General features: G+C 44.7%; 1 protein-coding gene across 9 annotated transcripts in view; it reads left to right on the top strand.

The window, feature by feature from the left end:
• The first annotated feature begins 6,009 nt into the window (after positions 1-6,009).
• SOS1 (SOS Ras/Rac guanine nucleotide exchange factor 1) overlaps positions 6,010-24,612 on the top strand; it is a 55,592-nt gene continuing 36,989 nt past the window's right edge. For 2 of the 9 annotated variants that reach the window (XR_014227714.1, XM_082307200.1), the window contains exons 1-6: positions 6,010-6,182; positions 15,188-15,313; positions 17,584-17,715; positions 18,265-18,429; positions 22,030-22,239; positions 22,746-22,889. Coding sequence is in view for 8 of the 9 variants with exons in the window: in XM_082307200.1 (XP_082163326.1) it covers positions 6,096-6,182; positions 15,188-15,313; positions 17,584-17,715; positions 18,265-18,429; positions 22,030-22,239; positions 22,746-22,889 (864 nt within the window). In the remaining variant the exon portion in view is untranslated. Of the gene's footprint in view, positions 6,183-7,141; positions 7,631-9,070; positions 9,479-11,500; positions 11,602-15,187; positions 15,314-17,583; positions 17,716-18,264; positions 18,430-22,029; positions 22,240-22,745; positions 22,890-24,612 lie in introns of those variants that run through there. The other 7 variants (XM_082307203.1, XM_082307201.1, XM_082307206.1 and 4 more) reach the window with 7 other exon arrangements.

Here is a 24,612-nt window from a genome sequence, read left to right as displayed (position 1 = left end):
TCTCTATGCTTGAAAACAATACTTTCTGGATGGGTGTCAGTCCCAGACTAGTGGTACCTGGCTGTAACACTGCAATAGGTGTTTGAATTATTAGTGTATACAATGATAAAAATTAGTATTACTGTTTGTCTTACTAAATAGTTTCACATCACAATGAAAAGGAGCAACATTCCACATTGTGGAAATGGCTCAAAGATGTTGCCATTTTGACTTTTTTTGGCCTTATAACCATTTTCACACTTTTCTTGATTTAGCATGTTAACACATGGCCAAAATAATTTAGTTACTACCTCATTCAAACAATACAATGGTTACTACGCATCACAGGAACTTAGTTTTGATCAGAAGTATTTTTGATTGCTATTTTCCAATGGAGTATGTAAATGCCAAGTTTTAGCAAAATGCACACATTTGACTCCTTTTTTTGTATATGTTCTTTATATTTTATTGTGATAATATACACTAAACCAAACTAAATTTAAAGTGATTTATGGCCTGCATTATTGTTGTGATGGGTAATGCTTTGAAATATGTTACCTAATGTATATAATGTAAAATAAACTTTTTTTAACATGTTGTTGTACAATTAGATTACCACCTGCACTAATTTTCCACATAAGACTAAAATGGAACGTACCGAGTTTTGAATTCTGCTATTAAATGTTTGTGCCAAACACAGAAGCTGGGCATTTCTGAATGTATGAATGGTCAGACCGCTGGAGCTCAACTCAATTTAGGCTAGCAGTTGAGGGCAGGTATTAATCACCCTTTTGGCCTTTACGCAATGGATGTATGTATTTGAGATAAGTCTTTCCAAATTCCAACTTGTTTGATTTTATTTTTTTTTCCCTTCCATCACCTGCTTTTCCACCACTGCTGATTGCAAAGCTGAGGGTTTTTTTCCAGCAGGGCTTTTTTTTCTGCCTGTGGGACTCAAGCTTGCTGCCTCTGCTGGCCCCTTCTCTTCTGTTCCCTTGCACTGAACCTCAGATCTGCCCTGTGGGAGAGGTGGTAATGCAAGCCCCACTGCTGAGAAACCACATTCTCAGAAAAGGTGAGAACTTGCGTGTGTTTCACAGCACGCTTGTGCTGCCGCCCGAGGGGGATTTCCATCCTGCCTCCCGTAGACGACTCCTCGCTTTGACGTGCAAGAAGTAGCTAGATTTTAACCAAGTACGGTATAGCTGATGTGCTATAAACATGCTTCCCGCTGTGGGGTTTCTGCAGCAGCTGTGGCCAAGTGTCTTGCTGTTTGGGGCTGTTGGGCCATTGCTGAATTACAGGCAACAGGAGCTAAGGGATATTGAGTTTTATTCTGGTTGAGCATTTTTGGTACAAGGATGCATGCTGGGATGCAGCTGGGAGAGCTAAAAATAAAGAGGACGGGGTAACGGCATGTGGGAAGAAGGGGAGCATTGTACTGGGGCAGGCTTGTCTCAAATCTATTGGCATAGCCAGGACAGCTTTGCTTTCCACACGCTGCTCTCCACCCTGAAAGACGAGGAGGAAGCGAAGGGTTCCTGCTATTTGAGGTATTGTCCTGTTGCAGGATTTGGGGTCTGTGCCGCAAAACTGCCTCTCCCCCATCCCAAGCTGCTCGGCTCCTTGGCTGGCAGCTGCGCTCAGCTGAGCCCAGGAGCCTGGATGTCTGGTAGAGCAAAAGGCCTCCTTTGCTAGACCTGCAGTTGCCAGGAACTGAAAGTTTCCTCGAGCCATGCTTGGTGGGAGCTTCCACCACCCCCATCCTGACTTCAGATTGGAATTGGTGTGTGGCTGACTGATGGGAGCACACACCAGGAAACCAAACCACAGGCACGATGAGGTTAGAGCCAGTCTTCTGCCTACAGCTAGCTGACACAGCTTCTCTAACAACCTGTGCAAGGGCTCCCCTTTTTCTCTCCTCCCAGCCCCTTCCACTCTGGCTGCTGTCGCTGGCTCTGAGCTAGCGGTCCCAGCTGCTAACAGGCAGAAGTGTGTTGTGATGTGGCCGCGCGATGGGGCACTCACCAACCTGGCAGCAAAGTTTGATCAGTGTGGGGGCTGAGCGTGGGTCTCAGTCCAAACTGAGCTTTCTTAAAGAGAACAAAGAAGCAGGGTTATTCGGGTCCGTTGCAGAAGTGCTCCTGGAAGCTGGGAGGACAGGGGAATGAATGCTGCTTTTATCCCCTTCTTGCACATCTCCCCATGCGGTGCTGCCTGCCCCTGTCAGCAACAGGATCTGGTGACCTGAAAAAGAGGGGGTTCAGATTCAAATTCTGTGTCCCGCTGCCCTTGACTGAAGCCAAGAGCTGTGCAAGGGAAGCACATGTTGCTGGCTGCCCGTTCCTTGCAGCTTTATGACTGGGACCTTGCGATGGGGCTGGGGGAACCCAGCAATGCTGTAATCAGTGATGGGGATGGATGCGTCCCCCAGGCAGGGGGAGTTTCTTACACACCACAGGGTTCAGCTTTAGCAACAGCACAGCTGTTTTTTGAAGGAGTCTACATGAAAAGGGGGGGGCGGAAGCTGGTAAAACGAGGGAACATGCCAAAACCTCTTGCTTCCCTTCAAGGAAACGCTCCAGGTTGATCTAAAATATGGGTTACAGGGACTCATGTTCCAGGCCTGTGTCATCTATTGAGGGGTGCAGAAAGAGCTGGGGGGGGAATATGTCTGGGGAGGGGGACATGGACCCTGGTGGGCTCTCCAAGTCCTCATTGTGGACAGCAATGCTGGGCTCGCTGTCTGCTCAGCATCATCCTCTACAATACAGCTGCACGACTGTTGCTAGAGGTCGTCTTCCCTCCTTGGGCAGCACCCCCTTGGGTGCAGATTTTCCCTTTAGAGCTAATTTAAATCCAACACATTCAAATTCAGGCCCCCCTTGCATTGCTCTGACAGGCAGCCACTCCTAGCAGTGTCTTGCAGGCTGAATACAGGAGTGCATCGTCAGCTCCTGGCAGCCCCTCCTCACATTCCCCACGGCAGCTGCTGGGGGTAAAGGGGTGCTGTGACTCTTTGTAAGCCCCCGTTGCTCAGCCAGCCCTCGGGATGGTATGGAGAAGGGCTGCCATGACCCTCCACCTCGTCCTCCTCCCCCTCCTCCAGCAGCACTGGGGGATCCCGAGTGCCCCCATGCCACCCACAGACATTGTACGCCCCTGTAAAGCCACCACTGCACTGGCTGTGACCTTTGGTTTCTGTTCCTTCTGACAGCAACAGCAGTGAGTCTCATCTCACCTTCGCTTCTCGACACAAGGGCAGGTCACCCCACTGCCTGGCTCCCTGCGCCTCCCCAGGTCACTGAGCTTCCTCTGTCCCCTTGTGATTCAACTCCCCTGTCACTACGTCCCTACGAAAGCAGCCCCCAGCTTTCAACCCTGTGCTCTTCCCTGCCAGACCCTGTACTGTAACGAGCACCCAGACGGCTGCAGTCCCTCCTCCCGGTCCTCAGACACCCTCACCTTGGCGATGTGCACATCCAGACGTGGTAACCACCAGCACCTGTGCCTGACTGCGCTTCACCTGCCTGTGCTCTCCGCCACGGATGGCGGCAAAGCCAGCGGCCTGGGACAGCGACTGCTGGGCAAACAGCGACCTATTGCTCTCGGTTGTGCTCTGCCCTTCAGCGGACCCATGGGACTTTCCCCATCCCACCATACAGGCTGGTTTATCTGCCACAAGCAGTGAAGCAACAGCTCCTCAGACAGCCCTGGAGATAGTTATGTCTTTTTCAGTTGCTTTCCAAGCAAAACTGCGCCCTCCCATGCAGCACACGAAGTGAGCGTGTGTGATCCAGCAGAGGCCAGCGAGGAACCCGGACTGCCCTGTCAGCACCAATAAACCCAGGATGCCCCCAGGCAGGGGGCACTGCAAAAGCACTGAAAGCCAGGAGAGGAAGGCTATCAGCTGGTGCTGGCGGCTCTGGGTGGAGGGAGAGCTCAGGCCCGGACTGTCCTGTGGCCTTCCTGAATGTTTGAACCGACTGAACATAGTGCCTGCAATCTCATGTTACCCAATGCTGTTTTGTTTAAAAGAAAGAGATGCTGCAGACCACTCACTAGTATTTAGGAGTCCTGGCACCTTCATCTGCAAACGGAAGGGCTGGAGAGCAGAGCACTGGTGCAGTTTTACACCCAGTGTTGCACATACTTGGGAGCAGCTGAAGATTTAAACTTCAACAGACTGATTTTCCATCATAAGGCAGCAAGTGCAACAGCTCTGCAGTCTATGGGATTCTGTGATGGTGTCCCTGAACGCACAGGCAGGCTGCTAGACCAAGCAAATAGCTCTGAGACATGAATATTCCTGCCTTTCATCCTTGTTCCAGCACGCTCAAAGCAGAAGTCTGACTCCTTCAGACAGCAGTATCTGTCTGGAGGAAAAACGCCTAAGGCGGAGCTGCGGGGTGAAGACAGCTCTTTCTGAGAGGCTCCATCCATTACCTGCTAAAGTACTGCTCAGCATCTCAAGAACATCTCCTGTCCTCAGAGCGCTTCAGAAATACTAGTTAAGTGAGCCTCCCAATATGCATACCATTCCTGACAGGTGTCTGCCGAAGACTCGAGACTCGGCAGTCTCTGTCCAAGCAATCTGTGCAGGTACTTCACTCTCCTCCCAGCTGGGAAGCTGGGCCTAAATCTTCCTTCCAGTCACCAGCGAAGGTTTTCATACATCCATCTCCCTCCCTGTGCTCCCCAACAGCAGCTCACGATTTCCTCTTCTGGTCCTCGGGCTCTCCCTGGCCCCTTGCCTTGCAAAGCAGGGCACAATGATTTGCTTTTCATCTCCAGCATCGTCCTCCTCCCTCTGCCCTGCCAGGCCACGCAGACCACCATGGACTTTGTCCTGTTTAAACCACTGGGCTTTATTTGCATTCCAGCTTTGCTGTTTCTGGCCTTTTTTCCAAGAACCAAGCTTACTTGTCACCCTTGAGGCTGTTCTTGTGCTGCTTGACTGGGGTGTTTATTTCTCTCCGATCCTGGTCCCCATGTGAGAGGACGGTGTCTTTCAAACAGGGAGCGACGGAGCTCTCCAGGGAAGAGCAACTCCACCCCACCGCCTCCAGCTCCGAGCAGACAAGCTGGTTGTCGCAGGCAGGCGCCGTCTCCCCGCGCCGCAGGTCACCCTGGCAAGGGAGGCCGGGGAGGCAGCGAGGAGATCAGCGGTGGTCTACAGGGAGTGGAGCGCCGGGGGCACCGCTACCAGCAGGCCCGCAGAGGGGCTGAGGGCCCTGCCTGCCCCAGCACAGCTCCGCTGGGGTCCCACACGGATCCAACGCCCTCTCCCTTCCCCAGACCCCCGCGGGGCTGCGTGGGGCCACCGCCCCCCCCCCCCGCGGACCCTCCCTCGCTGGGCGCGGCGCGAGGCTGAGGGGTCCCACCGGCTCCCCGCCGCCCTCTCCCCTCCCAAGAGCCCCGGCTGGGCCCCGCTCCCCCGGGGTGGCTCGGCGGCTGCCGCGGCCGGGCGGAGCCGGGGCTGCGCGGAGGGCCCGGCGGGCCGCGGCCGCCCCCGCACGGCCACCGCGGAGCGGCGGGGGGCAGCGGAGCGGCGGGGCTCGCGCCCGCCCCGCGGGACCGGGCGGCGCCTCCCGCCGGCAGGGGGCGCGCGGGGGAGGGGCGGGGGCGGCCGCCTCCTGAGGTCACTTCCGCCGGAGCGGGGAGGAGGGGGAGGAAGGCCCCGACCACGCGTCCCCGGGGCGCAGGCGCGGCCGGCGCGGGGCGCCGCTGCACGGCGCATGCGCGGCGGCCGCCAACCGTGCGGGCGAGGAGGGGAGCCTGGAGAGCGGGGAGGCGGCGGCGCTCGCGCTCCGGGCGCCCGACCCCGCCCCTCGCGGCCCGCGCGCCGCGCCGCGTGACCCCGCTCCCGCCGCCGCCGCCTCCCCCCCGCCGCCCACCGCCGCCCCTCCCCGGGGCGACCACCGAGAGCCGGGGGCGGGGAATGCGGCAGCCGCCGCCTCCCCCCGCCGCTGCGGGCCTGCCGCCGGCGGCGGCGGCGGCCCGCCGGGCCTCCTGCTGAGGGGCGCCGAGCCCTCCCGCGGCGGCCTCCTCGCGGCGCCCGGCCCTGCCCGGCCCGCCCCGCCCGCCTCCCCGAGCGGGCCGGGCCCGGCGGCACCATGCAGGCGCAGCCGCTGCTCTACGAGTTCTTCAGCGAGGAGAACGCGCCCAAGTGGCGGGGGCTGCTGGTGCCCGCCCTCAAGAAGGTGAGGGGGGAGCGGGGGCTCGGCCCGGGGCCCGGCGCGGCGGCGGGGGCCCGGCCTCGGCGCGGGGTGGGCCGCGGCCGGCGCGGCGCCTCGGCCGAGCCGGGGCAGCGGGGCCGGCCGGCGCTCCCCGCGCTCCGGAAGGGGCGGCGGGGTCGGTTCGGGCCGCCCTGCCAGGCGGGCGCCTGCCGCGGAGGGGGGGCCCGGCGGGCGCGGTGGGGCGATGCTCTGACAGAGGGAGCCGGGTAGATAACAACTGGCGAAGGGACAGGCGGGTCCCGGCCCCCCTTCGCCGAGAAGGAAGCAAGTAGTGCCGCTGCGGCTTTCTGCTGGGCTCCCGTAGCGCCCAGAAGTGACACAGCTGGGGGGGGATCGTTATGAGGAACTGCTGAGAGAATTTTGGTTAATTAGTGTTCGGGCTTAATGACTTTTAGTTAAGCTTCTCTTAGTTTAAATGCCTTTTTGCTGAGAAGGCTTCATTAGGACAAACTAGCAAGTCGTGCTCCCTTGGGATGGTGAAGCTTGCGCCTGTGGTGTGGAAAGAATTTCTTTGGAAGAGAGAAAAAATGGTGAGGGCTCCTCTTCCACTTCTGCAGCCAGAGCCCAGAAAGTAGAAGGCTTAAGAAACAAGAGGTTTCTGACACCATTGCTTGAACTGGCTTCAGATTGCAGAACTTGACATTTTTTAGTCGTACACAGCAACGCTTTATGAGTCTGTCTAGTTACAGTGATTAACTGCAACTTTTGTGTAAAAGACTTGCTCCTAGGGCTAGTTGAACTATTGCATCCTCCAGTATGGATTGGAAGTCTCAAGTGTTGCAGTTGTACTGGTTCAGTATTTCTTCCTAATTTCCTCTTGCGATGTATTGCCTCGCTTTTCTGGGCATGCTCTTTGAGGTTTCCAACACGGTGTGGTTTCATCCAGTTCTTGGAAGTCTTCTTCTTGCTTGTCTCATCTGTAGCATGTACTGTTAATGTCTTATCCCTGATGGGTAGTCGCTTCTTCGAAACTATACTTCTGCGCTGACCGTACAACTCGCTGCTTCTTGTGGTGCTTGTAAGCACTTGGACAGCCATCTGACTGAAGCCTGCTTGGAAACTGGAGCTACCCAAGGCCTCAACCAGCGAAAGCTCGTTCCTTTGGAGGATGGTTTATTCCATGGTATAGCAGAAGTTTGCCAAATTTGGAATGAGGCTCAGTGCTATCTACTGGAGGATGTAGAGTGAGGATTTGAGGCAAGCATGAGCTAAGACTTTGGAATTACTTGCTACATCTGAAGCTCAAGATTTCTTCCCAATGGACAAGGCATTTGTGGAGTCACCCTGCTTTAAAGATGCTTGCTGAAGGAGTTGGATAAATTCCTTGGGGGTAAAAGGAATTCTGGAGTCTGAAGTCAACAGAGAAGGCCAATGATGACAAGCTACCAAGGATGACAAACTGGCCCTGCAAGGTATAGTTGTCTTGGTTTTGTTGTGCTGTGCTTTATTTCTTACTCTGGGTAGAGGGGTGGCAGGAGTGAGGTGGAGTTAGTTCTGAAGGATTCACACTCAAACTTGCAGGTGTCAATGCTTTTAGCCTCAGTTCTTCATGAGATCGCCACCTGTTTGTTATCTTCTCTCAGGCTATTGCCCCCTGTGCTCCAGAAGCATAGTCTTCTGCTGCTTACTGTTGCTATCCCTGTAAAGGTAGAAATGAAGAATCTGTCCATATTGTCACCTGCTTTACTGAACAGCCAAATACTTGAGTTACAGGAAAACTAAATGGCAGATGAAAATATTACGTTATCATCTTAATGGCTTCTTCATTAATGGAGAAATCAAACTGGGTATTCTACTAACTTACATAGGTACAAGTAGTGTTGGCTAGGGTGTTTAGCCCTGATAAAGGCCCCATAAAGTAACGAACCTGTCATAGGTGGCAGGTGAAACCATGAACATTGCAGCGCACTTGCTTTGACAATCATCTGTTATTGTTCACGAGACAGGTGTGATACTGCAGCTTTGCAGCCAGTGGGTTTGAGACAGTGACCCCTTGCTCTGCTAGCCAAATACCTGAGCTGCACCTGGAGGCCAGCATGTGGGACTAGTAAAGTAGAGAATGTGGCAACATATGCCAGAGAGGTCAAAGGGCAGAACTGTCCTGGAGGGAGATGCCTTGTGGCATTGTCTGCTGAACTGCCAGAGCATGCTATCTCAGTAGGAGTCAGGTTATCTGAAGCTCATGTACATCCTGTCGTTACTAGAGGAGAACCTTTCCTTCGTTTCCCCTGTTAGCTGACCAGGTGCTGACGCTCATTTTTGGGTAGTGACAGCAAACTGCTTTCTGAACTCCACCTTGAAACCAGGTAGATGCACAAACAGGATTGTGATGATTTGCTGCATAGCTGGAAATGAGAATAGTTTGGGAAGACCTATGTTGAATTAGTATCTCCGATGAGGAGACTGGCATTTAATTTAACATTGTTAAAGTATATATACCAGGATGGAGTGTTCGCAGCTATTGGGGAAAGCTGCTACGTGTGGACATTGAATCATTAAAGTGCCGTTGCCCTTTTGTAACTGTGAGGTGGCTTGTAATGCAGAGCGCAAACTACAGCTTCGGAATCACTTTCTTAAAAAATAGGTATTGTTGAATCATTGCAAATAGCTTTCTTTTTCCCAATGAGTTATTTTGATTCTGTTTTTTTTATCAAACAACAAAAACAAGAATATGTAGTAACAATGAATCTCTTCCTACATCAACAAATTCTTAGGCGAGCATGCCTTGTATTTCATTAGACATGAACCTTAACAATAGAACTGTATTTGCATCAAACAGCTGCATTTGCAAAAAGCAGCACTTGTGCCATTCAGATCATAATGTAATCCCTTTTCTTCCGATTCTCCTTCAGATGCTGTCGAGAGAGACTCCGGTGCACTGAATTACGAAGAAAATGATGTGTACTGAGATACTTCTCTGCCTGGTCACTGTTATTTCGAAGCAGCAAAAGAGGAGTGTTGCAGAGATCCTTGGTTGCTGATGAAAGACAGTAATTGTGGTGATGAGGTACAAGAAAAGGAAGTAAGAATAACAGCTGGTGTCTGAAATTGTAGTTGCAGAGATGGACAGAAGGTGAGATGCTGGGGCTGAAGATGGAGGATTCAAGACGCATGAAACACCAGAGCTCTTGGGTGGCTGGAGATGGAGATACGTGGCTTTTAATACACCTTGGAAAATGGACTGAGAAGGGACACCTGCAAAGTGATGCCTCTTCCAACATTCGTGTTCCTTCACTAGCGAATTTATACACTTTATTCTGGTCATAACCTTTTAGATAGTTTTTCCTAAACATCTTTCCCTGTGGCTTTATCTTGCTTGTATAACTCTTGTTTATGTAGTCAGAATTTCTCTGCATGACTATGACTTGCTTCTTCCCTGATATGTTGGTTTTTACAGTAGAAAGTGTATCATCCTTACTGATTGATACCTTAAGCTATTCAGTGATTGAGAAAAGCAAAAGAACTTTCTTATCGTACAGATGTTCTGCTGTTTGCGTACCTCAAGTTGTTTTGAACCTGTTGAGCAATTAACAAGGGGAGCTGTCGGGATTTGTTATGGTCAGAATGATTGAACTGATGTGGCTTGACAGCTGAGGGGGATTTGCTTCCTCAGTTAAGGAAACTGTTCCAGACACCGTGCTTCCAGGTACTCCCTGTATCATATAGTCAGTCTTCTGGAGCTTTCACAGAGCAAAAGAGACGAGAAAAGCTGCCTCAGTGACTACAGAGTGCTCAGGAAGCTGTGGCTGACAAAGATATTTCTATCTGACTTTTAGTTACCTAGTTCTTCAAATTGATGACAGTCCAGTTACCACTTGGTACTCAGAATGGCACTTATTCTTGGCACGGCTTCGCTGCAGATGTAGAACATCCTTAATTTCTGATCGCTTTGGGTTCTCTGTTCTTCTGATAGCTATGGAGGATAAAGTTAAGATCCTATGGTTCAAGTCTTCACTGTAAGTTTTTTCACGTGCAGCGTAATACTTTTGCCTTGATACATCAAGAGAAATGTTACCAAAATCTGAGTCTTGTGGCCTCCGTGAATCGTTGCTGAAGTGTGGATCTGAGTCATTTGTATTTGGTTTAATTTACTGGATTTTTAATTGACCAAGATGATAAAACATGGGCACGGTTGCCAAATACCAGCAGAGATGTACAAGAAGAGAAGAAAAAAACCTTTTTATGGAGTGCTTGCACTGCAAGAACACTCATCCATGCAAGCTGTACATAAAATATTTCATCCTGGAGTGTTTTAGTGATAAGCAGTTGCTTCTCAGTAGTTTTGTAGTCATTGAGGGAAGATTAACAAAAGATACGTTGAGTAAAAATAAGGGTTATAACATCAGTGAAGACTTTCAAAGTTACTGAAGTGAAAAAAATTCTTCCCTCCCCCCCCAGAAAAACCTGATCTGTGGCCAAGTAATTTCTACTAATAATTCATTGAATAAACTGTGTCTGCGAAGGTTTACAAAAGGTTTAGAAAAATGCTTATAATCTGTAAAGTTTCGCCTTCTCTGACAGTGCTTTGGAAAACAGCTGGGCCTGTCGTATCATTACAGCTTCTTCCATTTTATCATCAAAATGCTGTGGTAAATATGATGGGTTTTTTCATTTAGACACTTTCTTACAAACCCCCCAGCCGCCACCAAGACGACTGGCAGCGCCAGCAGTACCTGTACTCGGCAGTGAAGCACGGTTGTTCTTTAGCAGACGTTGGGTTTTGATTCATACTGTGACTTCTTGACAGAATCCCTGTAGATGGGTAGATTTCTTGTGCAGATATGAAAAAAAAACCATCTCTAACCAACAGTAGATGCTTCGTTTTTATTTCAGTTTGTTATGTAGCTTTAGAATGATTTCCTTCTGTTACACGCTTTTATGAAGCTGCTGGAGCTTCTACTGCTCCTGATAGGACTCGGTTCGGTATTGTCCTCTGCAACATTTCACACATAGGATTTTTCTGGTGTGTTCTGTATTTAGCAGAACAACTGAGAACTGCGAGCGTGATTGCGTTGATTGTTACTGATGATTTGGGAGCATTACGCTGGTGTTTTTGTGTAACACGGGAAGTGGCTTTAAGAAGTCTTTGGAGAGGTTTTTTCATTGTAAGTTGGCATTTTTCAGCTTTATGATTGACACAAATTAGGCTTTTCCTTATGGCCGCGTGAGGAAGAGGTAACTGAAAACTGTTGCTAAGGAAGCGTGGTTTGGTATCAATGAGATTGTTAAATTCACTGTGCGAATCTTCCTTTCTTCTCTGTTATCAAACACCTCTTTCTAGTGCCGAATGAGCTCCTGAGTGTCAATCTAGACTCGGGTTTGGGTCATCTGGTGACCAGCTTAGGAGTTGTTGTGTTGGACCAGTCAGCCACCAAGCCTCTGTGTAAGTTGAAGCTGTTCAATCTGCAGTCCTTTAACTGAAACTTGTTTCTGGGTTTGGTCTAGGTCCCTACTGCTTCCCATGAGGCTTGTGGGAGTGTTTGTATTCTAATTTATTATGTAGAGTTTGAAAGGAATGGTTTGAGAAACTTTATAACCCTTAGCAACTTATTTTATATAAAGCTAAGATCAGATATCTTTATATTATTCATTAAGCACATTTTTTTTAGTTGATTTCATTGGCTTTTTCTGGCAGTTTAGATTTAGGGTTGCCTAATTTTTAAGCTGTTGCCATTCCTGATAGAAATTCCTTACTTTTGTTGATTTTTAAGGGAAGGAAAAAAAAAAAAAAAAGAAAGCACCAAGTGGTCATATGATACTATTTTCCTGAAATGCTACGAATTTTCTTAAGCAGACACTCCTTGTCTCTGCTTGTGTTCTTAAACAGCACATGAAAAGCTGTTCAAGAAATGCTGGCTCTGCTTATCTTCAAATAAAGAGAATCCTAGTCTTTTCCCTTTTGAGAATTAAAAAAGATTGTGAAGATTGAGCATTCAAAAATGTGATCAGATGAGTTGAGTGAGAACAGAGCCACGGAGGTGGGGATTTGTAGCTGATGTAGGTTGTATTTGCCCATTAGAATTTGTTGGGGTATTTCGAAGATTTGAAACTTCTATGAAAAGATCTTAAGCTGCTCTTTTAGTAATTTCCCTTATCATAAGATAGACATTTTGGTGTTTGTGTGTAGGAGGGAGGGGATGGATTCTGTCATTATTTAAGGGAGAGGTTAAATGTTTAGATAAGATTCTTATCTAAACATCACTACACTTCAGAAGTTGTTAGTCTGTTTTTATCATGTGTATTCCTAACATAGGATTGTGAAGGATCTGGTGGGATTCAAGCCATACTCAGGTTTTTCCAAGGGTGATAAGACAGGGTGGCCCAGTTTTTTTAATTTAAAATCTGAGCTGACTTTATGAGAAAGATGGAAACCCCCTGGTAACTTGATCTTCTTTTTTGAAACTGGTCACGTGACGGTGTATGCTAACAGATGTTCTCATTTCTTGTCTCCTCTTACTAAATCTTGCATCTTACCCAGTCTTGCATCATGTCTTAGATAATGGACTTCTTGGGACTTGCTTTGAGTACCCTCAAATAACACTGTTTCATTCTCGGTCTGAGCCTTTAGGTACTACAGTAGTGCAGATACTAAAATTACATGGTTCTATGATAATTGTACACCAAGCTAGCCTGTAATTTTCCTTGTTAGTCTAGTTGTTTTCTTGCTTTTGCTTGTATGACTTTGAACCCTAAATGATACTAAATCTCACTTAAGTAGCAATGAAGCTTATTTACTACCTACCTAATATAGATAAAGTATGCTGGCAAGCCAATGGCACCTCATGATGTTTTCCTCTGCCAAGGTAGATATTCTACTAAAGTAGAGCTTGATAGTGCCAGAAGACGATGGCCTTTGAGAAGAATGACGTAATTGCCCCCAAACATAAATGCTTAGGAAAAATGTTTGGAACTTTATCTCCTGAACTAGGAGTAGGTTATCGTTGTTGACTCTGTTTCGGCTGACTATGGATAATGTTTCAGGTCACGGCCTGATGTGGTATTTTTGTTTGTTTGTTCTTATTCCTATAGACTCTGTGTTACAAACCGAAAGAGTTGTGATGAGGCTATTTAAGTCTACAATCTGTTTTCTAAGCAAAGGAGAAAATAGAGCTGCTCTTCATCACTGCGGTTTATCATGCTCTGTATTTTTACTGTCGGATTGACTTGGTAATTTAACACTTCTCGAAATACAAAGTGCTGTAGTATACTGTAGGGAGAACGTAATACAAATTTGTTCAGTTCTGCTTTAGAAAAAAAAAAAAACATTAAAGGCATCATCTTCTAGGCAGCTCAGATCAGCTCTGATCTTTAAGAGAATACTTCTGCAAGTCTGTAATTTCTGGTGTTAAGATGTTCCAAGCTGGCACAGTATTTCAGATGTCAGTGTTTGAATTGTAAATAATACTTGGGACTGCTGGGCATGTTACTCGGGTACCTCTGCAAACACACTCTGTAGCTGTGCACGGTGAAGTTCTTGGGAAAAATGAAACTGTTGGCATAATCAAAATAGTTGCGTTAGCTAGTCAAATGGAGAGAATTCTCTTGTTCTATTTTTGCCAGAGTGCTTTTAAGTTAAAAAAAGCAATAACTTCTGGAGATTTTTTTTTAAGACCTGCTGCATAAGGGTATGCAATCTGCAAGAAACTAAACGCATGATCTAGCGTATTTAAATCAGCAGTTAAATGAGCACCAGGACTATGCCCAGACATGAAGTTTTCAAACTAATGAGTGCCTTAGCAGGCAAGTGGATTTCTATTTGAGGCTGTTGTGTGTTTGAACTTCATAACATTTAATTCTTGCTACAACTGCAAACAGGAATGAAAACTCAGGTGTGAAATTAAATAATTATGGCACCATTATTTGAATATAGACATGGGTTTAATATTTGGATGAGACGGATTGTTGGGTTTTGGTTTAAGCTGGTTAAGCCCTTGTGTTAGTGATTGAGAGAACTGGAGGCATTTTGAGTTGTGTGCAGTGGAATGGTAAAATGATGAAATTGGGGCTTGAAAGATGCATTGCGAAAGTTAGCAGTCAGCTGGCTCTGGCATAATATTTGCCATCGGTGTAGGATTGAGATTAAACTGCCTGTCTGTTTAAGTTCTGAAGCACCGAGCATTGCATACCTGAAATTTAAACTGGCTAAAACTGTGCTATTTTGCGAACTACAGAAGTGCAAAGGAAAGCTATACTGGAGGCTTGTTTCAGAAGTTAAATGACTGTCTGGAAAAATAATGGGAGGAGCAAGGAGGATCGTGCCTCAGTGGATTTACACCAGTGAGAACTTAGACACTTATGGCATACAAGTAAATGTATTGGGACCAAACTTTCAAAACCTCCGAACTGCCACTTAATGCCAGGACAACACTGTGGCCTTTTTTGAAGTGTTTTTTACTCTAGAGGCTGACATCTTTTTAGAAAATCAGTATGGAAACAGACTTCTAAACCAATCTTTTTTTAGTGAAAGCTAATTGAGAATGGATTAAATAATTTCAGGGCTAAATGCTGCTGAAATCATTGCTGTTTCTGTAGTGCTCTCTCTGTGGAAAGAAAGTTCTGTATTTCGTGATTATAGACTGAGTGATAAAGTTGTAAAAGGGAGAAAACCCCATGTCTAAAATGTCTTATACAAACAGTGATTTAAGAGCTAGGGGAGAAAGACAAACATATGCAGGGTTTTTAAACAGTTTTCCTAATTGCACTGCTAAGCACCATTATTAATCAGCTGTTTTCTTGACATTAAATGTCACTTACAGTGAGTTGAGTACCTTAACATTTGAGATTTTTATTTCTATCAGGTGTAGATGAGTGTTTCACTCGTGTTCATCTGGTGTGCCTTAGCAGAGCTATGGTTTTGGGTTGAATTTTTCTGAGCTGTTTGGCTCATTTTTTGTCATTTTTTTTGCAACTAAAGCATGTGGTTTGGGGAAGAGCAAAACTCAAAGCTTGAATTCTTCTTTTTCCTATAGGTTCAGGTGCAAGTCCATCCTAAACTTTCCTCTACTGAAGACGCGTTACAGTATGTGGAGGAGTTAATTCTCCAGTTGTTAAATATGTTGTGTCAAGCCCAACCAAGAAGTTTTCTGGATGTAGAGGTATAGAGAATAATTATTACAGATTTGTAATAATTTGAACTGTTACATGAAAAGTTAATATAGTAATCATTTCACAATGTAAAAAGGAAAGCAGTAATTATGTATCTTTATGTAGCAGAACCTTCCACATAAAGCCTGAGTTACCTAATAGCTGATTTTCATATCAATTGGATTTGTTGTTCAATGCACAGTAAAACTATCTCTGAACTGTATTACTGTATAATAGAAGGCGAGTGTAACTTGTGTACATAAAGCTGACTGGTTCCTTTCAAAAGACCTTTTTTCCTCACTGATATTGCATGCAAACTATAGCTGCTTAGTCTGAGGCTCTGTGCTGCTTTCTCAGCATGGTAATTTAGGCTGATATGCCCCCCACTGTCCCAGAAATTTGAACAAAAATAGTTCAGTCACTTTGTCAGAATGAGTTGAGGAACACTTCTTTCCTCTATATAGAAACCTCTTCTCTTACAATTGCCTTTTCAAAGATCTATAACCTCTGTTGCTCAGAAAAGCAGCTTGATGTTTGAGAAGAGGGCTTGATCTGAGAAGAGTTTCTCCGTCTGAGGAACAAATTACTTAAGCTAAATGAGTTAAGCTTCTGAGCCCATGAATGTCTTGGTAGCCCTTTGTGCTTAACCATGATTTGAAGACTTTAGTGCCAAGCTACAGACTCCACATGCAGTGTGCCTGTTGGTTTCCAGTACTCGGCTGTGCCTGTGCCGGGTTAGGTAACAAAACAAGGTGCAACTTCCTCACATTCTCAAGAAAGTGGACTAATGGCAACCCTCTCGGCCTGTCCAAAAACCGTTTAAAAAAAAAAATAAAAGTAGTGTCTCTGAGCTCAAGATTCATTAATTTCATCCTTCCTCTTCTCTTTTGAACACTGACACCTCTAATGGTGTTCCAGTGTCCCCTTTAATGGCTGGGCTGTTTTGCAACATCATTCTGGTCTGGCAGCTTAAGAGACAAGAGGTTTGTGGAAGATTATTTAATGCTGTGTTTTAAACAATGCTAACAAAAAACTTGACGCACAGCGTGGCATTATGAGTCTTATGGCTGTGAAGGCAGGATGAGAAATGCAAGAATTAGAGATGATCAGGCAACCTCAATTTAGCCCCTTTGTGTTCATGCATAATGATGCTGTCCTTAATTATATGGTCATACACATTTTCCGCCCCCCCCCCCCCCCCCCGGTTTAGTCAGCAGGCTGGACTATATTAGGGGAGTGAATTGGTATTAGATAGTGAATGAGACTTTTTTTTTTTTGGTAGGACTTCTGCTTTCCTTTTGCAGAAATGTTATGATGAGGGGAGAAAAAGAAAAAGCCTGTACTTTGGAAAGTTAGGTGCCACCTTTATAGAATTGTATTCCGTCCCAGTTTTTTGTCAGAAAGCTTTTGTTTGTGTACTTTGTCCTGTACCAGCTCTTTGTAAGTGGTCATTAACTTCATCTTCCTCATTTCATGGTTGCTCAAACGGCGGTCATATTTACGTAAGTGAGCACTTGCAACTGAAACAGTCAGTGGGAACTGTGGTCTGAAAAAATAAAATGTGAAGTTATCCGAGAAATTGGATTTCTGGCATCTCTGAACACCAGGGCTACCAAAAACAGTGAAGCTTTTGAACCTCCAGAGACCTGTGTGTGAGTTCCAGCAGGAGAGTTGTTCAATGCATGGGAGACTGTAGGTGTCCTCAGGCACCCTAACTGCTGGAAGGAGTAAATAAACTGGGGCATATATGGTCCAACAGTAGACTATGAAACTGTTTTAAAATATGTGGGTGCTGTTGGACATTCTCTTTTCCTGTTATGTTCGTTGCCATCCTCAGAGCAGTTTGCATGTACACAATCTGGACCATGCCCTGATCAGTAAAGGTGGAACAGAAAACTCCTGTCATTTCATTCAATGACCATTCTGTACAGGGAATAAAGTGCTAGAATAAAATGTAATCAGGTATTTAAATGCTGAATTACCAGGCATGTGCACAAGGGGAGCAAATTGTGCCTGCAATGGCAACTTAATTTTGGCATTTCTCAAATTTTGAACACTAGATTATTCTATGGTAATGATATTCTGATACAGCCTTATGAGTGTAGTGAGCAGCATGTACCAAAATGATAAAATTTAGATGTGTTGTACAAGCTTTTATAGTTGAAACACTAACATTAGAAAACATTCCTTTGTTAAGTAATGGAAAGCAATTTGATAATGTAGTAATATTGCTAAGCTCCTTCAGATTGTGCGCTTACCCTTTAGTCCTGTTTTTTTTAAGGACCGTGTTCAAAAAAGTTTTCCCCATCCTATTGATAAGTGGGCAATAGCTGATGCCCAGTCTGCTATTGAGAAGAGGAAACGAAGAAATCCGTTATCTCTCCCAGTAGAAAAAATCCATCCCTTATTAAAGGTAAGCAATGATGTGATCTTGCTTTTAGAATGCAATTAGAAGTTGACACCTTTGTTTCATGTAATGTCTGTATGTTGCCTGAAATGTAAACAAAAATGAATATCTGTGTGTGTTACATAGTTTTAAGTGTTCCAGTTTAGTTAATTGCGTATATTTCTGTTTCACTTAAAAATTAGTTAATTCTCTGTTGGACAAACAAAGCCAAGAACTTGTTTGCTATGAATTTGATTGTTCTTGTTTCATTTTTGCATGACTAAGAAAACACTCAAGAAACTTCTGGAAATAGCCCTGGATGTTTAAGTGAGGTTTTTGGGACGGTTGGCTGTTATTACTTCCACAGTTAAGAGAGCAGCATCTACAATGACACTGTTTCATCTCTAGGCCTACAGACTACTGTTTCTGTTACTAAAATAGACTGTGCATATGTGGCGAATGTTAGAGTAGGGTCTTAAACTTACTGGTTTCAGTTGTAACCTATGGTGTATATTTCATTGCCTGAGTAACAGTGGAATGCCTTTTATTTTTTTTTTTTTTTCCTTTTCCTTTCAGGAAGTTCTAGGCTACAAAATTGACCACCAAGTGTCTGTTTACATAGTGGCAGTATTGGAATACATTTCTGCAGACATCTTAAAATTGGTTGGGAATTATGTGCGGAATATAAGACATTATGAGATTACAAAACAAGATATTAAAGTGGCAATGTGTGCAGATAAGGTAAGCCTAACTTGTTTCTCATGTTAACAGGAAGTTTTAGTTAAGTTTTGAGAGGACAATGTCTATTCCTTATTGAGTACATGGAGTGTTGTACCTTTGAAAGAAGAAATTACTGCCATAATATATGGTTCCAGTAAGAGAGCAAAGCTACCAAAAAGCTAATTGAGCTTACAGAGCTGTTGCTTGTGCTTATTAATAGTTAAGTCTTTCTTCCTTTAGATATCACTTGCCTAATCTCAGCAATGTGTGAATGCTTTCAAAATTATTGTGAAGCAGCACTGACTTAAAAATTTAACATTCCTAAGCTGTAATAGTGGAGCCTTATTTTGTAGTTTGAAAAAAGAAGGCTGAAATTAAGCTTGGGTGTTCTCCCAAAATAAATAAGACTGTATTGCATGTAAAAAATAGTGTTTCTATGGTCCAGCATTTTAAAACAAAAAACCCACTTGCATTAGTGTCTTAGCCTAATCCTCCTTAGTGGTCCATGTTTTTATCTGCAGTTATCTTTCTTGTAGCTTCAGAAGATTCATTAGGTTCAGACAGGAATCACCTTTCTTTCCAGCAGTGATAGAACAAGGTCCCCTGTCTGTCTTTCAGGTGCCTTTGCACTCGAGCTTCTGTGGCCACCTCATTAGCATCTCAAGTTTTCCATTGTTTAAAAAACAAAGCTTGAAGTTAATCCTTTAAGGGATGGGGCTTAAGAATCTCTAATCTTGCTGAAGTCTAGGGATTTTCACATTTATCACCTCTTTTCAGTATTTTGTCTTGGTCTATGTTAATATCTTTGGTTGGTATGGTCTCTGTTTCAATGAATGCCTTTGTCTCATTCCTGCTTGCTTTTTTTTGATCCTACTTTCTTCACCTTTGTTTATTCTCTTGTAAGATATCTTGTGAGGTCTTGAAGAGTCAGGTACCTCTCAGTCAGGACAGTAGCCTCTGGTCACTCTTGCTTTTGGGCATATCTGCCTGGGTCATTAGGGCAGGGTTTGAAGGTGTATGTTTGAATATTTGTCATAGAATAATAACAGGAACAAGTGCTGTTGCTGCATGATTCTTTCTGTGCTAGGAAAGGTGGTGAGCAGAAGAGCTGTGATGAAGTTGATTTAGGAACTTCCATTACGTTACATTGGAGAAACTCTTTGATACGTACACAGAAGAAACTTTTGAAAGGCTCTAAAGCAAGCCTGTTGATTTACTGCCTCAGCAGATCAAGCCATTGAGAGGTGCTCCCAAGGTGTTTTCTTCCCAGTTGCATCGAGAAACTTCATAGTATATTATGTTCATACCCATAATGTGTTCTGCTTGGTTTTATTTTTTGAAACAAAATAACCAGAACGGTTTCTTGGCCCTGTGTGCCAGTTTTTTCTCAAGCACTTTCACACTTGCTTTTGTGCCATCCATCCATCTGGAAAATTTTGCCTTGTCTGCAAAAAACAAACTCCATTAAAATGCAAGCTGTTTTTCTTCTACTATCTGCTCATGCTTCTGATTGCTTCAATATCTGGGGTATAGTTATTTTAATTTGTTTCTGTGGATTTCATAGTAGTGAGATACGTACCTTGTGAACACAGCCTGGAATCTTCTAGCTTAAATATGTGCTAGAACTGCATCTGTGAAGTAAAGTTATGAACTTTGGGGCCTCCATGAATACCTGCATTATTCCATGTAATTTTCTACAGTAGTGACCCTATAATGTCCCATTCCCCAGAATTAGTTAGGATTCTCCTTATAACCTGAGTTCCATGTACATTCACTGGCTTTGAAAGATGAATCACCTTAGAGCTTCAGAAGAAGTCAGTCTTAATGCAAAATGTCCATTGTTCTGCTTTCAGAGAAGCTTAAGACTAGGGTGTGTAGCTGGGACCTTTGACTCACTAGGAGAAAGAACCTGTCGTGTACCCATTTCCCTCCTCACTAGACCTGTATATTTTTGAGGAGTGTTAGGACAAGACCTGGGTGAAGAATGACTGCTCTAGGTAGGTGTTTCTTCCAGTATTCAGGTCTGATGAACCTACCAGACCATCTGTTGAACTTGCAGATCCCCAAGTATTCTCTTGCAGAATAGTTCATTTGTCTAGTATCAGTAGTCAACAGCTTGGTTAACTGACGTCTTCTGGAGAAGTGCCTGTAACATGCTTTAAAGAAAGAAGACTTTTACTGCAAATACCAGGGTAAATGTCATGTTTGTTGTGGCTCGTTCAGAAGTTTAATTCTTGATCTCCAGTTTTATAATTATTTTGAGAAACGCTTTTTAATTCTGTGTTCTGCCCTATTTAAAAACTCTAGTTCATGTTTAATGTGTTAGCCTTCCCTCCTGCAGTTCTCAGAGGAGTATTTACAGCTTTGATCCTGCAGTCTTTTCCTCAGTCTTTTCAGTGATTGACAGCAGTCATGTCAGTCTCTGCAGTAACAGGCGTAGGTTGCCATGGCTTCACCTCCATCTGTTCAGAAGGGAGGCTGGCAAGCAGCACTTAAGTTCTCATTTATTTTGAAGTTCACGTGTATTCTTTGATACACTTAATGACTTCCTGGAAGGGGTGTAGCTCTGGGCAGCAGATGTGTTTATTAATACTGTCCCATCTGTATATCCCAGGACAAAGTCATCTTGTATGTTGAACTACATCTTATGCTGGCTTGTCGTAAAGATTTGCTACATCATTGTAGATTGTTTGTGGACCCTCTTTAGGTTTTCTTTCTGCTAAAGATACTTTAAATTAGGATGCCTCTTACTAATTTGCAGTCAACTTATTTAGTTTACCTTTGAGATGTTCTTTGAGTGTCATGGAAACAACCCAAAGTGTGATTTCTGTTTGCTACTTGCTAAGTCATTGTAATGACTCCTGGCTCAGATACCATGTTTGGAAGAAGTGTTCAGTGATGCACTTTTCTTGAGAAGTTCGAATTATTAATTGCTTGTGTTTAGTAAGCCTTGTTTGGGTATGAATTGGGACCTCTGGTAGTCAGAGTTTTTAGAGGTCCTTTTGTCTATGTAGTTCTGCAGTGTGACTGCTACCTTTTCTGAAGCTGGTGCCCTTCCTCAAGGGTCCGTTTTAACAAGAGAACTCAGGAGTTAAGGACAGAAATCAGGCAACGCATAGTGTGCGTGCAGGCCAATATTCATCGCAGATAGATTATGGGGTTCTGAGCACGATCATGTGCGACTTCCTGTTAAAGCTAAAGCTGAACAGCCAATATGACGCACTTCTTGACTGCAGATAATGTCGTATCTTCAGATATTTAGATTATGCCGGGTAATTCAGGGTAATAGAATACAGCTAAATACTATATGTGTCTGTATACTTCATAGACCTCTTAAAATTGTAATTGATTTTAGGACCACGTTCTTGGAGGGATGCCTGGATTGGTCTAAATGACTGGGAATTCTTCAGAAATTGCCACTGCAAATAATGACTTGCAAATTCATAGCAATGAATATTGCTTTTTTAATGCTCAACCAGTTGCAGAATGATAATACATAAATCTTACTGCTGATCAGTCTGATTTCATGGGAATAATAGATTTGCTTTACTGGTAACTTACTGGTAGATCTTGAAAAGAAGTTGTTCTCACTTTGTGGATTTCTCCCTCTTTGCTACCTAGGTATTAATGGATATGTTCCATCAAGATGTAGAAGATTTAAGTGCACTAACTTTATCTGATGAGGAACCCTCCACCTCAGGGGAGCAAACCTATTACGACCTAGTGAAGTCATTTATGGCAGAGGTTCGACAATATATAAGGGAACTAAATCTCATTATCAGAGTTTTTAGAGAGCCATATGCCTCCAACTCCAAACTATTTTCATCTCATGTAAGTATTGTACAAACCACAAACAAAAAAACCCTACTATAATATCTATAAGTCTAGACGAACACTTCTAGAACTTAACTATTGTCCAGTTTAACGTACCAGTAGTAGAGGAAACACTTGGCTTGAGTTCTGAAATGGAAATAGTAGAGGAGCAAGGAGCACTTGTGGGGAAGCATTGATTTTGTAGAAATGTGGAAGAAACCACCCAATTTACTATATCCACTTGCAGGCCTGTAATGTAAGATTTGTCACTGTTGTTCTTTGCCATGTTGGAATCATTGTAAATTTTCATATATTTACACATATAGTCATTATTTAAAAAAAAATTCTGTGATCTTATATAAATTATACAGAGAGTATATAATAAAATGTTATAAAATCTTGTTCTATCTAAGGAAGTGCTTGACTTTCATATCATAACGGTAGCTTTGCACATAACGTTCTTCCTCTTAGAAATTGTGTCCAATTCCCTGTTGATTTTTGTCTGGTTCTGTTGCTTTTTGCAGGATGTGGAAAATATATTTAGTCGTATATCAGACATTCATGAACTTAGTGTGAAGTTATTGGGTCATATAGAAGACACTGTTGAAATGACAGATGAAGGTAGTCCTCATCCGCTAGTAGGCAGCTGTTTTGAAGACATGGCGGAGGTAAGAAAATACTTGGGGGTTTTTTTGCTATTCGTATGTATTTTAATGACTTGCACTTAGATGCTAAGTGCATCTCTGTTCTAGCTGCCTTTGTTTAGGTTGAGATCTCTTCTTCCAGCCCCACCACGATGAACAGACTGCCCATTTTTGAGAGTGCTTTTACCTTTTTAGTCTCTAAAGCTCAGGTTTTTATAGGGCTGTTGAAACTTTAGAGAGCAGGGGAGGATGGGGAACCAGCTGTGACTAGACTTCAACAGAAATCGAGGTATTCTGTAAATTGGCTGTAGATCAGGATTGCTGTGGAAAGACAAAGTAGAACAAGGGCTTCTTTGCCAACAGGCTTGCGAAGCTGGTGAGGAAGGCTTTCGAGCTAGGCTTGTTAGTGGATGGAGACCAAAGCTTGCAGACTGAAGAACCGAGAGGAGAAAAGGACGTGCATAACGGAAAGCATGACAGCAAAGGCTCTTGCACCTTCCTCCTGAGAAGGTGGGATGACCAAAGGCTCATCTGAAGTGTCTTGTTTCCCCAGCGTGCGTGTGCTCCTGTACAGATAGGAGGATCTGGGAGTCTGTGCACAGTTGCAGAGCTGTCATGTGACTGGAATTAGTGACATGGCAGGAAGGATTGCATGATGGAGGGCTGTATGAATGAATACAGGCGCTCAGGAAGGACAGGTGGGGAAGATGAGGCCAGGAGGCTTAACAAAAGATCAGCTCAAATACATGGAGCTCTGTTACGGAATGAATGATGAGCTGGTTGAATGCTTAAGGATCAGGATCAGAGGAGGAGGCCACCAAAGGGCATGTTGTGGTCAAGCTTCTCCTGCAAAGACTGCCCAGTTGACAAGTGGCCAAAACCTTCTCTAAATAAGTAGGAGTCATCTCCTTATCACAGGCCCTGGTTATTATCTTGGGAGAATAACCTTCCTGACATCTGTTGGGTGGACAACTTACTGTGGTTCGAGTAATGCAGAAGATTTCTGGAGGGCACTGGGGACAGTTTTTTGTGGCACATGCTGATGGGCCAACTAAGAAAGGTGCTGCGCTTGACATCTTTCTCATGAACAAGGAAGAACTGGCAGGAACATCATAGCTAATGGCAGGCTTGGCTGCAAGCAGTAGAGATGGTAAACTTTAAGGTTCTGAGAAAAGTGCAGGAGTTAAGCAGACTGAAGACCCTGGGCTTTGGGAGAGTAGACTTAGCTTGTTCAGGGAATTGGGAAGCAGGATCACACTGGTGGCTGCCTTGAGGGTAGAAGGGGTTCAGGAGAGCTGGTTTATTTTCAAAGGCAGTGTGTTCAAAGCACAAGTAATATGCACTCCCAGTCCTTAAGAAAAAGGGTAGGTGTAGCAGGAGGCAAGGACAAGTGTTGGAGTTTCCTGTTTAACCAAACTCAGCCCTTCACTACAAGAAAGACATTAAGGTGCTGGAGTGCATCCAAAGAAGAGCAATGAAAGCTGGTGAAGGGTCTAGAGAACGAGTCTCACAGGAGCAGCTGAGGGAACTGGGGTTGTTTAATCTGGAGAAAAAGAGGCTGAGGGGAGACTTTACTGCTGTCTACAACTACCTGAAAGGAGGTTGTAACAAGGTGGGTGTTGATCTCTTCTCCCAAGTAACAAGTGATAGGATGAGAGGAAACATCTTCCAAGTTGTGCCAGGGGAGGTTTAAATTGGATATTAGGAAAAATTTCTTCACTGCAAGGGTAGTCAGGCATTGGAACAG

The sequence above is a fragment of the Platalea leucorodia genome (assembly GCF_965183815.1).
Source record: "Platalea leucorodia genome assembly, chromosome: 3".
Lineage (NCBI taxonomy): Eukaryota > Metazoa > Chordata > Aves > Pelecaniformes > Threskiornithidae > Platalea > Platalea leucorodia.
This window is presented reverse-complemented; position numbering and strand designations above follow the sequence as displayed.